The 13528-nt window shown below is 45.6% G+C and overlaps 1 protein-coding gene across 1 annotated transcript in view; it reads left to right on the forward strand.

The window, feature by feature from the left end:
- LOC119385659 (kelch-like protein 10) overlaps positions 1 to 13528 on the forward strand; it is a 95595-nt gene that overhangs the window by 5962 nt on the left and 76105 nt on the right. Inside the window, exons 4-6 of the mRNA XM_049414052.1 lie at positions 1187 to 1379; positions 8220 to 8380; positions 9909 to 10017. Coding sequence (XP_049270009.1) covers positions 1187 to 1379; positions 8220 to 8380; positions 9909 to 10017 — 463 coding nt within the window. The remainder of the gene's footprint in view (positions 1 to 1186; positions 1380 to 8219; positions 8381 to 9908; positions 10018 to 13528) is intronic.

A 13528-nucleotide genomic window follows, 5' to 3' on the forward strand; every position in this document is an offset into this window, starting at 1 on the left:
GTGTCACCGGGAAGCATATTGTGCCGACAACAATTTAATATTAGGGGTTTTACATGCGAAAACCACGATACGATTATGAGGCACACCATAGGGGAGGGCTACGGAAATTTAAACCACCTGGGGTCCTTTAGCGCGCACCTTAGTTTCAGCACTCGCGCCTCTAGCATATTGCCTCTATCGAAATGCGACCGCCGCGACCTTGGTTGTACCCGCGACTTTCGTGTCAACAGCCGGGCACCATAAGCACTGGGCCACAGCAGCGGCCCTTGTGACAATACAACACGACCTGCTATGGCCAGTCGTCATAGTGTGGCGCTCGTTCGAGCTGACGACGCTGACGAAACCAGAGTGCGGACCAATGCGATTGGCCACTGAGCGAAGACGTGTGGCACCACGGCACTGCGATTGCAGCAGTAATTGCACTTGTATGTATGTATGTATGTATGTATGTATGTATGTATGTATGTATGTATGTATGTATGTATGTATGTATGTATGTATGTATGTATGTATGTATGTATGTATGTATGTATGATTGTATGTATGTATGTATGTATGTATGTATGTATGTATGTATGTATGTATGAATGCATGTATGTACAGGGGTAGTAAAAAGTTCCAAGGCCACGCTGCCATAGAAATACGTGGGAAAGCGGCCCATACAGTAGCTTCTCCACGCACCGCAGTGGGACATTTCGAAATTGAACTCGGATCTGCTGCTTACAGGCGCGCCCGCTAGATGGCGAGCGCTCAGTTGGAATCGCGAATAGAAATGCGAATAAGCTCATCATGATATTGCAGCACACTAATCTAACAAAAAAAGGTCGGCTTTCTCTTTTAAAAATGAGCGTCCCTCCAATGTACGCAATGGTATGAGGTCCGCTTGCCTGCGCATTTCTGTATTGTACGTACACCCAACTCCCTCATTCGCCGTGTGCCGCAGTCACAAGGGTTCCGCGAAACAACTATGGGCGTTCGCATGGGTGGGGGGTGCAAAAGGGGCACTGCGCCCCCCTCCTCAAGCCACAGCAGCACTTGCCCCCCCACCAGCCCCCCTCCCCTTCTCTCCCTCAGCCGCTATGCAACACGGTTTTGCGCCCCCCAAAACAAAATCCTGTCGAGGCCCATGCATGCAACGTAGACTACTTCTGTGCCAGTTCGGTGGGTGACTGTCGTCTCCTTGCAGGCCTCGAGTGATACAGACGCTGCGCTTCCTGTACGACCTTGACGTGGTGGTGCACGACGACGAAGTGCCGACGCCCGTGTTCGCGCGACCACGCATACCGCACGAGGTGTTGTTCGCCATAGGCGGTTGGATGGCGGGAGGACCGACCAACTTCATCGAGAGCTACGACACTAAGGCTGATAGGTGGATTAAGGTGAGTACGGCATTGATTGTAGCAATGAAGACACAACCGCGGTTTGAAACGTTGCACCGTATTTTCACCAGTGCGACGTGGACTGCCCCCATGGTGGACAAAACAAATGCACCGTCATATCCACTAAGTGAATGATGTTAGAGGAGCTTGCTCGGAGATGATCGGGTAACCCGAGAATGCTCCGCACACATTCCTCCACCGTCATATATAGACGTGACAACGTTGTATATGCATTACATACACATTGTTTATTAATTTACGGTTGGATGCACTATATACATTTTGATGAAGTATATATACATTTGAATGAACTATATACACATTATATATACAAGAGATGTTGTTTTACCAAGTTCAAGTAGGGCGTCCCTCGATGAGTCAGGGACTGGTTTTCCTTTAACGATGATCGATTTATAATGGATGAACTATATGCATTACATATACACAAGAGATGTCCTTTACAAAGTACAAGAAGGGCGTCCCTCGATGATCTTGGGGACTCGTTTCCCTTTAAAGATGATTGCTTTATGATCAGTAATGTTGCCAAGGGATCATCGATGACGGGACGCAATGGAAAGTTCGAGAAGGCAACATCGATACAGGTGCCCCTGATGGTGGTGGGACGTTTGCAGTCGTACGATACGCATCGGAGAACGTAACATGACATCATGTCTTGGCTGGTTATTGGCAACGCGAGATCTTCCCAAGCTGCTGCTGCGTTGGGAGCCCGTCGCGCTGCTGCCGTTCATGCTGCGGAGCGGCAACGAAGAGGGCTCACTTAGTGAGCTCCCGGCGAAGAGAAAGGAAGGGAGCCAAACGAGAGGCACGGCCCTCGAGCAGTCACCACACTAGCGCTTGCGCGTCGAGCATGGTGTGTGCCGCCTTGAGCGGCGGCGCGCCATCTAGTGAGCATTCTTGAAATCACCGGAGAGAGAGCAGCAGCGCCGGGCGTGGTGTGTGCCGGATGGATGGATGGATGCTATGAGCGTCCCCTTTGTAACGGGGCGGTGACATGTCTGCCACCAGGCTCGAAGAAAAAAAAAAGCTTCCTTGTTTTATGTTGGCCTAATACCTTATTTACATTGATTAAATCTATGTTATTATACCAAAAAAATATAAATTCACGGTCTGTCTCTCTGCCTCTTAAGGCAGAATGACCTATTTTTCCGCCCATTATTTATTTTTGTTCTTTATCTCTACTTTCCTGCCACCAATACTCTAACCGTCTCTTACTTATTTCTATCGCGGACGTGTTCAGCTTTCCATTGTTGTACCTAAAACCCAAGGCTTCATGTAGACTCGTGCCCACACGTATACCTGGGTGAATATCGCCACATTCAATCAGTACATGTTCCATCGTTCCTTAGTTCCCCCGCAGCATGTACATTGTTCTTCTTCGTTACTGAATCTCGCTTTATAACTACGCGTTCTAAGGCAGCCTGACCTTGCTTCAAACAGTAAAGCGCTTCCCCTTGAATATTCATAAAACCTTTCCCTCCTTATTTCGTTTTTTTCCCTTTCGGTAGTTACTCAGAGCCGGCTTCTTTTCCATCGCTGCCATCCAATAAGTCCTCTCCGCCTCTCTGACCTTCCGCTTAATGCTCCCTGTTGCCATATCGCCCGCACTGCTAGCCGTATATTTACTGGTGGGCCTCCTAGTTCTTTTCCTCCACTGCGTGTCAACGCTTTTTCTATACAAATACCTGAAAACCTTCTCTGCCCATCTACTCTTCTTCATATTCCTCAGCCTCTCTTCGAATCTCATTTTGCTCTGAGCTTCCCTCACTTCAAAGCCTGTCCATCCCATATCACCCTTTACAGCCTCAATTGTCGTCTTCCCGTGAGCGCCCAACGCGAGGCGGCCCACCGTCCTTTGATTTACATCCATTCCTGATTGTAGATCTGACTTCATGCACACCACTGAGTTCCCAAATGTAAGCCCCGGGACTATCACACCCTTACACAGCCCTCGAAGCACCTCGTACCTATTGTACCCCCATAAAGCTCTGTGCTTCATAATTGCAGCATTCCTCTTTCCCTTTGCTACCGATGCTTTCTCTTGTACCTCCATATATCTATCCCCATCATTTACCCATACTCCGAGGTACTTGTACTCGCTTACCCTCGGTATTTTTTGGCCCTGTATAAAGACCGCATGGTCTTCGTGATCATTGAATACCATCAATCCACATTTTGTTGCACTAAATCCTAGTCCTAAGCCTCACATTCCTTCCGCATATATCTGCCAGTCGCTGTATATCATCTTGACTGTCCGCAAATAAGACAATATCATCAGCATAAAATAGACCTGGAAGCTTCTGCTCAACCATCGTGCCGACCTGTTTGTGTGACAAATTAAATCCAATGTTGCTACCTTCTAGCGCTTTTTCCATCCTCACCATGTACAGCATGAATAACAGCGGGGACAAAGGACATCTCTGTCTCAGCCCCTTGCTGATTTCAACGCTGTCCTTGCTACTTATTCCTTCCCATTCTATACAAACTGTATTTTCTCGGTATATTTCCCTCAAAAGCTGTATACAGTCGTCACCTATGCCCACTTCTTTCAGTATATCCCACAAAATTTCCTGATTAACGTTGTCATACGCCCCGGTAATATCTAGATAAGCTACGTATAAGGGCCTGTTTCTATTTTCGATATTTCTATACACTGGGTAAGAACAAACAGATTATCGTCTAACCGCCTGTCGATTCGAAATCCATTGTGAAGTTCTCCCAAATATCATTTTGTTCTACACACGCTTCTATTTTAATTTTACTGCCTGCATCGCCAACCTGTATAGCACCGATGTAATGGTTAGCGGTCTATACGAGCGAATGTTATCATTTTCTCCCCTGCCTTTATAGATTAAGTTCATTCTACTTTTTCGCCAACTGTCTGGTATTTCTCTCTCCTGTAAGCACTTTTCTACGGCTTTCAGCAGTGCTTCTTAGTGTTATGTCCGAGTTCGTTAATGAGGCTGACGGGAACCCCATCTAAGCCCGGTGTAGTGCGCCTAGGAATTTTTCCTTCGGCTTTCTTCCAATTGAAATTCTCTAGTACTACATCTTCGTCGGTTGCACTCCTTTGCGCACTTTTACTCACCGGGGGAATCCCCTGGGCGACCTTTTTAAACGAATCGGCTGTTATCTTTCGGATGTAACCTAGCGCTTCATACCCTTCCAATTGATTTCCTCCTTCATCTACCATATGTTGTTGCATTGTGACAGACTTCCTACCCAGCGCTTTTAGGTGGCTCCAAAATATCCTAGGCGCGGCCTTCTTCTTTCGCGAATCTCTGTCATCCAGCGTTCACTTTCACCTTTAATTTTTGCCTCGACTAATTTCTGCACAATGGATTTTTGCTCTAAATATATTTCCCATATTTGGTTGACTTCGTCCTGTGGCCGCTTCTCCTTTTTTGCTTGTCTGTGCTCCCGTGATGCCTCACGTCGCTTCTCGATCGCCTCCCGGATTTCTTTGTTCCACCAACTTTTTGGCTTTCTCTTTCCTTTCCAACAAATAGTTTTCTTCTCTTTTTCCATTTCTTTTGTGATTATATGTAGCAGCTCACTATACTTCCAGTCTTTACCTGGTAGGTCGTCTACTTTTTCCTCGACTCTTGCGGCTATATTGTTATTTGTTTGTCATTTAGATACAAGCTGCCAAACTTTGATTCTATGTTCTTATTATCAGTTTTATATCCCATTTGTAATATTATGCGTTTATGATCACTACCCAAGCTCTTAATGCCTTCCTCGTCTATTCTCAGCTCTCTAAGTTTGTCATATATTCCTTCTGTCATGACACAATAATCAATGCTCGATTGCCGGTTTCCGACTTCCCACGTGATCTGCCCCTCACACTTAGGCCCCACGTTAACTATCTCAAGACTATGTTGCTCGCAGAGATCTAGCAATAACTTGCCATTGGTGTCTGAATATCCGTCAAGGTCATGAATGTGAGCGTTCATGTCCCCTAGAAGGATTATTTCGGCATCAGGACCAAATTCTTTAATATCGGTGCTTATGCATTTCACTATCTCCAGATTCTTTTCTCTGCAGTTATTCCCGTCCACAAGTAAGCTACACCTAGCCACGTTTTCTTTCCACCTACTGTGCCCGAAACCCACATGTGCTCTGAACACGTTTGTTTCACTCTATCCAATTTTGTTCTGCTATGGATAGCATTCCAACACCCCCACCTCTCCTTTCTGATGTGATCCTGTTACATCCTTCCCAAATATAATTGTCAATATGTGGTGGCTCTTCCAAGTCTCTAAGGTGTGTTTCTGTAACCGCATAACACCTATCTGTTCCTTGCTTAACTGCTACTCAATCTCTAACCATTTTGCCTTTTTTTTCTGCCACCCTGAATGTTTATGTAACTAATTGCAACACGCGCCTTCTCCCTTCTTTTACCTTTCCTCTAGGTTTTTCGCTATACTGCCTGTCAAAGAGTCCCCCTGGTTGTTTTTCCTCATTACAAGCTACCCTGGGCACCGAAGGGCCCGCGTGCCCCCCAAAAAGCTATCGCGCGACCTGCAAGTCGCCAACCCACCTCATGACCAAGCCTCTTATCGAAGTGAATTCTGTCTCTTTGGAAACCGCCCCACCTGTGCACCTCCCTGTTTATATCCACTACCTCGACCTACCTTATATCCACTATCCACTCTCGACTAATTCGCCATATCTCTTTGTTTGCGTCGACAACCGCTCTTTGCAAGTTGATATTCCTCACTGGTACTTCCGGTATTGTGCATACCACTATCTGCACCTGAGGGGAAATGGCGCGCATGTCATCGACCCCTTTCGCCAATGTGGGCGCTAGTTCGGCTGATTCTTCATTCAAGACGTCGTTTAGACCTCCCGCGATTATCACGAGGTTACGTCCATTAGCCTTAGTTGCGAGTTTTGCGCTAGCTCGTCTCATCACTGATCCCAGCCTATGTCCCGGGAACTTCCCTATTAAACTCGTTTGTCGCCTCTCACCCTTTCCTTGACTGCTTCTTCGCATCTAACTAAATTCGAGTCCCCGGCGATTATCACGTGCTCCGACTCTTCTGCTGGACCGTCCCGCACCTGGCTACTGCCTCGGTTATTTGCGCGTGTCACTGCTGCTTTGTCCCCTCCCCTTCCCAAAACTACTTCGCGGAAGCTGGGTCCTGTGACCCTTGCACCTGTCTTTTCCAAACCTGTTTCCCCCTTCGCGTCTAGCACTGTGGGGGCCGATGTCCCTCTGTTCCCGCTGTCGCCTGCTTCCTTGTTCGCCATGACCACCTTTGCTAACCCCTCCTCGGCTGACTTAAGCCTTTCCCCCATAGCCATCGTTTTTTTCCCGCTCTGTCGCCAACGCGTTCTCCAGCTCGGCGATTCTTACCATGAGCTCATTCTGGGCAGCCATCATTATTTCCATTTTCGCCTCTAACTCGCATTGCTTACACTTGGCGTCAGCTCCCTCTGTCTTCTCATCCGTACAAACCTCTATTTTCCATCCAATTCCGCACCCTGTACACTTTACGGTCTTTTTGAGCATGGCTAGATCGTTCACACGGCAAATTAGTTACACTTAAAGTCAATGGTATCACAAAACTCCGCAAGTATGCTATACTTCAAAGCACATGTGTGCCTTTCAGCCACGTGGTGACCGAACAAAAAAAAAAAAGACCCAGGCGACTGTCACATAGGAAACAGTACAAATTGTAAGCCCTATTAAGCTTCAATCTAGTGGCTTATGTACTCATATACTAAAAAAACAAGCTCGAATCATGCAAAAAAAAAAACTTATATGACGCTGTCATTCCGGAGCCCACGAAAAAACACGTCCGTCCTCTCCCAAGTCCCAAGTCAGCTCACTAGATGGCGCGCCGCCGCTTTGAGCGGCGGCGCGCCATCTAGTGCGCAATCTTGAAATCACCGGAGAGAGCGCAGCTGCGCTCCTGCCGGGACCAATGAGAAGTAGTGTAGATGCCGTATACGCCGGCGGACACGCCGGTACGCCGCGAGGCGCGAGCATAAGCTTGGCGAGCAAGCTCCTAAAAAGAAACAGGAGGAAGCGTCACGTGATTCCGCCAGCTACGGCAAGACAACCTCCACTGACGCTGCCCCTCCCAAGCAGTGCTCGGAGCCTCGAGGTTAGGATTAGGTCCACGCAGCGCCTAACGGAGACGCAACGAAAGCAAGTCGACAAATAGCAGCGCTTTGTTATCACGGGACCAGGACCTATTTCTCCCATATATTTTGATGATTAGGCTTCAAGATTGATCCCGTGACGTTCCTTCCCAGTTTTTTCTTTCCTCCATGGTTGCTCTTTTTCGCATGCAACGCCCCCCTCCTCCCCCAACACTCTCCTAAACACACACAAGCACACATAACACTTTTCTTTAGCATTTTCTAGACAGAAAATTATCGTCGGTGTATAGGCACTCGTAAGTAGGGGCTTTAACCTCAGCATTCGGTGCGACGGATACTACAAACAATTGCTTGAACCTACTCATTATAGCTGGAAAGGATTTGCGGGCGGTTCAATCCGATGGCATACAGCGACGTACCGTGCGATACACGCGATCACTTGTGTGATCACTTCTTAAGTTCGGTTAGGTTAGGTTGATGGATGCCAAGGCGCCTTGCCAAAGATAAGTCGTGCTATCAAAGCGTCGGCCAGCTTGTCTGAGGCACTTTCTGCTGGTCATTCAACTTATCCGCACTATGTGAAAACTCACGTGACTCAGGTGGTGAACGAGTCACGTGAGTGACTCGTTCATCAGCTTGTCCGTTACGACATAGACACATTGGAGAAGAAGAAAGCGCTAATTATTTCTGTTTCTTTTGTTGATTTAGGTTGAAACCGTCGACCCTGAAGGTCCTCGGGCGTACCACAAGCTCGCGGCTATTGGCAACGACATCTACGTCATCGGAGGCTTCAACGGCGAGGACTACTTCAGCAGCGTGCGATGCTTCAACGCGCATACAAGGAGTGGCGCTCTGTCACACCCATGCACGTAAAGAGGTACACCAAGTCAACTAGAACGAATGACTTATTTTCACTGTCAGTGGCAACGTCCAATGTCAGTCAGCGGAAACGCTTGCTCAATAGTTCATATGCATGGTTCTTAATCTTTATATCTGAAAGGTTAGCCATGTAATTACCGGGTGTAGTAGTATTTGGAAGTCATTGCTAAAGAAGTAGAAAGGAGGAAAGGCCTGATAATATTTTAAAACACCGTAGCTTGCGCACGTAAACGAAGACACGCGCCCATTCTACTGGTCACGAGCGCTGAACTTCCAGTGCAGTAGCTGCCGCCATTTATAGAGGCGTGAAAGAGTCCGCAAGAAGGACTACGAAGTGCACCAGAATGCTTGTTGCTGATATTTTTTATGTCAAGGAGAAGAGAAGAACTACGACGACAAACTGAGCTGCGGCGTGAAACTTTTGATGTAGTGCCAGCAACAGCCGGACATATAGCACATTGCTTGGTTCCACAATATTCCGGCACTGATTTCACAACCGAAAGAAGTGACACCTATCTCAAATACGTTAAGACATGTTTAGATATGTGAAGATACGCTAACAACATTTTGAGCCAGAGAAGTTTTTTTGTTAAGAGAAATAAAGTAGTACCTTTGTGAAGTGTCTGCACTAGCTTGTGAACAGGTTACTTGCGCAACTTTTCATACAATGCTTACATTCTGAGGAGCTACCCCAAAACAATACTACTCTCAGCGTTATTATTCGAGCGTTATCCAATCGAAAGGATCATTATTTGCGTTATAGTTAATTTCAATTTTCGTTGCTGCGATCTCTTCTTCGGTTAGCAGAAAATTCGTAATGCGAGCGCAGTGACATCGTAATACTTGTGTACGCTAATAATTAGCGTGTAACGTGGATATGTGGTTAGTGTAATTTAGGCACTATATCTACGAGATCTTCTTGAAAGCAGTATAGTATACTAGCTACAACGGGGTAGGACAATGCGAATGTTCGAAACCGTTCGCCAATGTTTCTTGTAAGATGCCAGAATCGCAAACGACATTAAAGCACTTCTGAGATTTAGAATAGTTTGCTTGTGACGGCCACGTCATTGATTATCGCAACGCGACAATGATTGACTAATGGTTGCTGTTGCAAGTCCTAGCAGAGAGCGCAGACTGTTTTTAGATATAACTTGCTTAACTACATTGCTGTTTTTATTCTGTGTAAGCTACTCGCCAATTCTGTGCAAAGCGTATCTATGTACAAGGCTGGCCATGGTTACGAAAACAATAATCGTTATTTAAGAGCCCATAACACCTGATGGTATACGTGCAATTATCAATACTACTCGTTTAATTATAAATATGATCATTAGGCGCCGTGTAACGCGCATTCCACTCGTGAAGCAGAAGGAATGCTGTACTGACGCCAGCTTGCATACTAATGAGGTGCTTCGCTCTACATGCGGTCGATTCTTTACCTGCAACGAGCCTTCTTTCGAATTTTCCTGCACGGTACGCTGAACTGAAGCCACTGTTAAAATTATTTCTTTTCAGATGCTACGTAAGCATTGCGGTGCTGGACGAGATAATCTACGCAATGGGCGGCTACGACGGTCGGCACAGGCAGAACACGGCTGAGAAGTTTGACCACCGAACAAACCAGGTGCGAAGCGTCAGTCGAAATTACGATCAGGCGCTTGCTGCGCGGACGCGCCTAAAGCGCTGACTCACCTTGAGTCGGTTTTCATTTTAGCCAACGCACATCACTTGCGTTTCACTGAAGCTCTTTCGTCGGCATTGACCTTGGCTGAGGCTCAAGGCCAGATTCACTCAACGAGACATTTCGTGCGTTGCAGCGGGATAAGTGAAGCTATCGCGGTAAAACTCCGCAAGACATGCATCAGGACACGTTGCAAAATTTGCGAAAGCACGTTATGACCTGAAACGCAAACTGAATGCACCATTTTGGCTGAATAATAATAACAGAAAAACTCGTATTGTCCTATAGAGAAAAAAAAGATGGTGTTAACACAGAAAAATGATATTCGGTTTCATGACACTGAACATGCCTTAGAAATTATTTCAACGCAATATTTTTTTATTGTGAACGCCGCTCAGCCAGAAAGGTTGTCGTGGCGCAAATATATTGACTATCCTCGCAAAAAAACGCGGTTTTCTTACGCGAAACCTATGAATAAAGCATGCATGGGCTTTGAATTGACATGAAATATGAGATAACATGCGTATATAAATACTATACTTCCACGTCTTTAGAGGGGAACATTGACTAGTGACTCATGGCAGAGCGCGTCAAAAACAAGGACGAAACTGACACATAAACATAGGCGTTGAGCGTTTACGTCTATGTCGGTCTTTATGCGTCCCTTTATGCATCTTTGACGCATCATGAACCAACTAGCCCACCAGTACGTCTTAAGCATTTAATATAGGTTTAATAGTTCGGTCGCGACAGGGCATTGATATGCGAATAGCTTTGAAGCGTACTGTCTCGTCAAATGAAACGAAAACTCCTTTGGAATTAACAACCAGTCCTATCAATCATAGCATGAATGGCTGGCGCAAAGTGCCACCTACAGCGCGCTCGTTTTGCCAAAGCGAAACTGGCCGTCGTTATAAAACGGTACGTTACCTTACAATGGACGGGACGCCATGAAATAAAAACGCTGCGTCTTATAGCGGGAAACTACTCGTACTGACTCAGGGCACCCCTATTACCCTTGGCACAGCCATCGCCAGTTTTGCTGATAACTACATCTATTACTATATGGTAAGAAAGTTTCAGCGTATAGGCAACACAAGGACTAAGAAGAAGGGAGAAAACAAGTGCGTTAACTTCCAGCAAAATAGTTTATTGCACACGAGGCACAAATTTATACGGTATTGATGCCCGCACGCTCCACCAAGAAACCCTGCGTAGATTAATGTCATTTGCCAAGATAAACATAACACTAATCAACTCACACACTGCTGCATATTTGAGAAAGCGAATTTTTCTGATAGGGACGGAGTCCTTGCACAACTAGCATCCAACTTTACAATTTTTTGGAGCCTTTATTGTCAATCTCTTCGGTTCATTCGTTGAAAGTTAGCGCACGTGTTGTTCCCCTGGTTTTTCGTGCTTCTGTTGTTTGCGCAGTGAATAATTTCTTACCATGTGTTAGCAACAAGGCCCGAACCTTGTCAATTACTCTATGTCGAGTTCACTGTCGCAAAAAAAGGAAAACATTAGGCCGTTGCTGACGCAGTGAGATACATTGTTTTTACTCGATAGCAGTTGCGGAATAGAATAGTTGGCATGTTTAAGGATGACATTAAGTGAACACACGAAAGGAAGGCTATTTTGTTTTTCTAGGGGCTCGTTCCTTTCTTAGGCACAACCAAATGAATGCAACAGGCAGTTAGGCCAAGGAAAGCATAAACTCTTTTAAACAAGTGTTAGTAAGCAGCTAGTAAACGTACGTATTTAAATAGTTTTGAGCGTATTTACAACCTTCACGACGACCCTTTACTACCTGCTGCTAGTAAAGTTTGTAAATTTTGCCGTTACTAGGTAACTATTAAGCCACCTATGTTGCCAGATGCTTCGTTGATGCCGTAGTATAATATGCCGTAACTGTGACAGTGTTATTCAAAACTTAAGAAAAATTAAAATTTTTGGATTACGTTGGAATAAGTTCCGTGCTACGTGATGGTACACATGTATTCAAGTAGTATGACACATGCTAATGGGTAGAAGACATCTATTATTCTGCTAAATTATACGGCTGCTAACCGGTAGACGTTGTGCTACCCCGAAATAGGAGCACAAATCGCCTTATGGTGCTGTTAGAGTAGATATCAGGTACATAGAAGTCGTGTAATTTGTCTGTGTGCGTGAGTGCCTGTCACTGGCGTACGTCACGGGGGCCTGACCCCCTTTGTGCTCAGGCTGGGAGGGACACTCTTTGCATTGTGCCCCCTTCAGATTTACCTTTCAAAACGGCTTATATTTGAATTGTTTGAGAGTTGAGTATAGTGTTTTTTTTGTTAATTCCTGTTTATTTGTTGTGTGTGCATGCCTGTGTTCAATACCCTTCCGCTGTGTGAGACTATTGAAATCGCAACTACCGTTTGACCGCTTTCGGAGAAGACTCGATAAAACAATGCAATTGCATGAGCTGGGAACCCATGCTCGTTTTTAAATATTTTATTTCAAAGCATGATTTTAGTTTTTATATAAATAAAACTAAAATAGCCGCCATGACAAGATGTGTGTACCCCATAGTGATTCAACTGGATTTACGCCAATGGTGTCTCTTCTTGTTTGTAGTCCATTCATGCATCTAGGTACGTTGCTGTATGTGTACTTTCCGTCATAATTACTGGAAGTAATTAGCGGTTAATAATTATTGTAAGAGGACAATGCAGTATCATTTCGTTTTTTTATACAAAATTTCATCTGATATGTGCTCTTGTAATAGAATCAGCTTGATATTGCAATGCGCACGCAAATCAAAACAAAATAGGCAGAAAGCTCTAGTTGGGTAATTGCAGTTACTAGTTTTAGTATGGCTACTAAGTGTGAGTGTGGTTACTATCAATTTAGCGACGCACTAACCATTCCGGTTAGTATTATTCACTTCCTAACCATGTAGCGAATTTCAATAGGCTGCGTTTTACTACCTTGATTTGCTAAGATGTTACAGCCTTTGTGACAAGTATATAGTTAATGAATATACCGACCTTTTTCTTTCTAAGAGTGTAGGGGACACTAATTTTATTTTCCTAGTCAGTGATGCCGTAGGCCTGCGCTGACAGCTTGGTGCTGTTGACCAACGTCGCTGGTCTTCGAGGCTTGAGCTTTTCAGCTGGGCCTATACTGCTCGACATTTGGTTCAGTGATAGGCAGTGTCGATGGTTCCACCTGCACTGCCACATCATTTGGTAATGTGCATTCGCTGCCGTGCAGAATGTGTCCTCTCTTCGGTAACTTGCCGGATGCGTAGTGTGCAAAAGGAACAGCTCGAGGAAATTTCTCGTGCCAACGGAAAGCCCATTGACCGCCTGTCCTAGGAAATGCGCAAAAAGAAAATACTTGTAGCGACGCCACCTCGAGGTTTCCGCTTCAACAAGCGGTAAGATACTATATTTTGACGATGCCTGCTAGGGCCTAC

The sequence above is a fragment of the Rhipicephalus sanguineus genome, chromosome 3 (genome assembly GCF_013339695.2).
Source record: "Rhipicephalus sanguineus isolate Rsan-2018 chromosome 3, BIME_Rsan_1.4, whole genome shotgun sequence".
Classification (NCBI taxonomy): domain Eukaryota; kingdom Metazoa; phylum Arthropoda; class Arachnida; order Ixodida; family Ixodidae; genus Rhipicephalus; species Rhipicephalus sanguineus.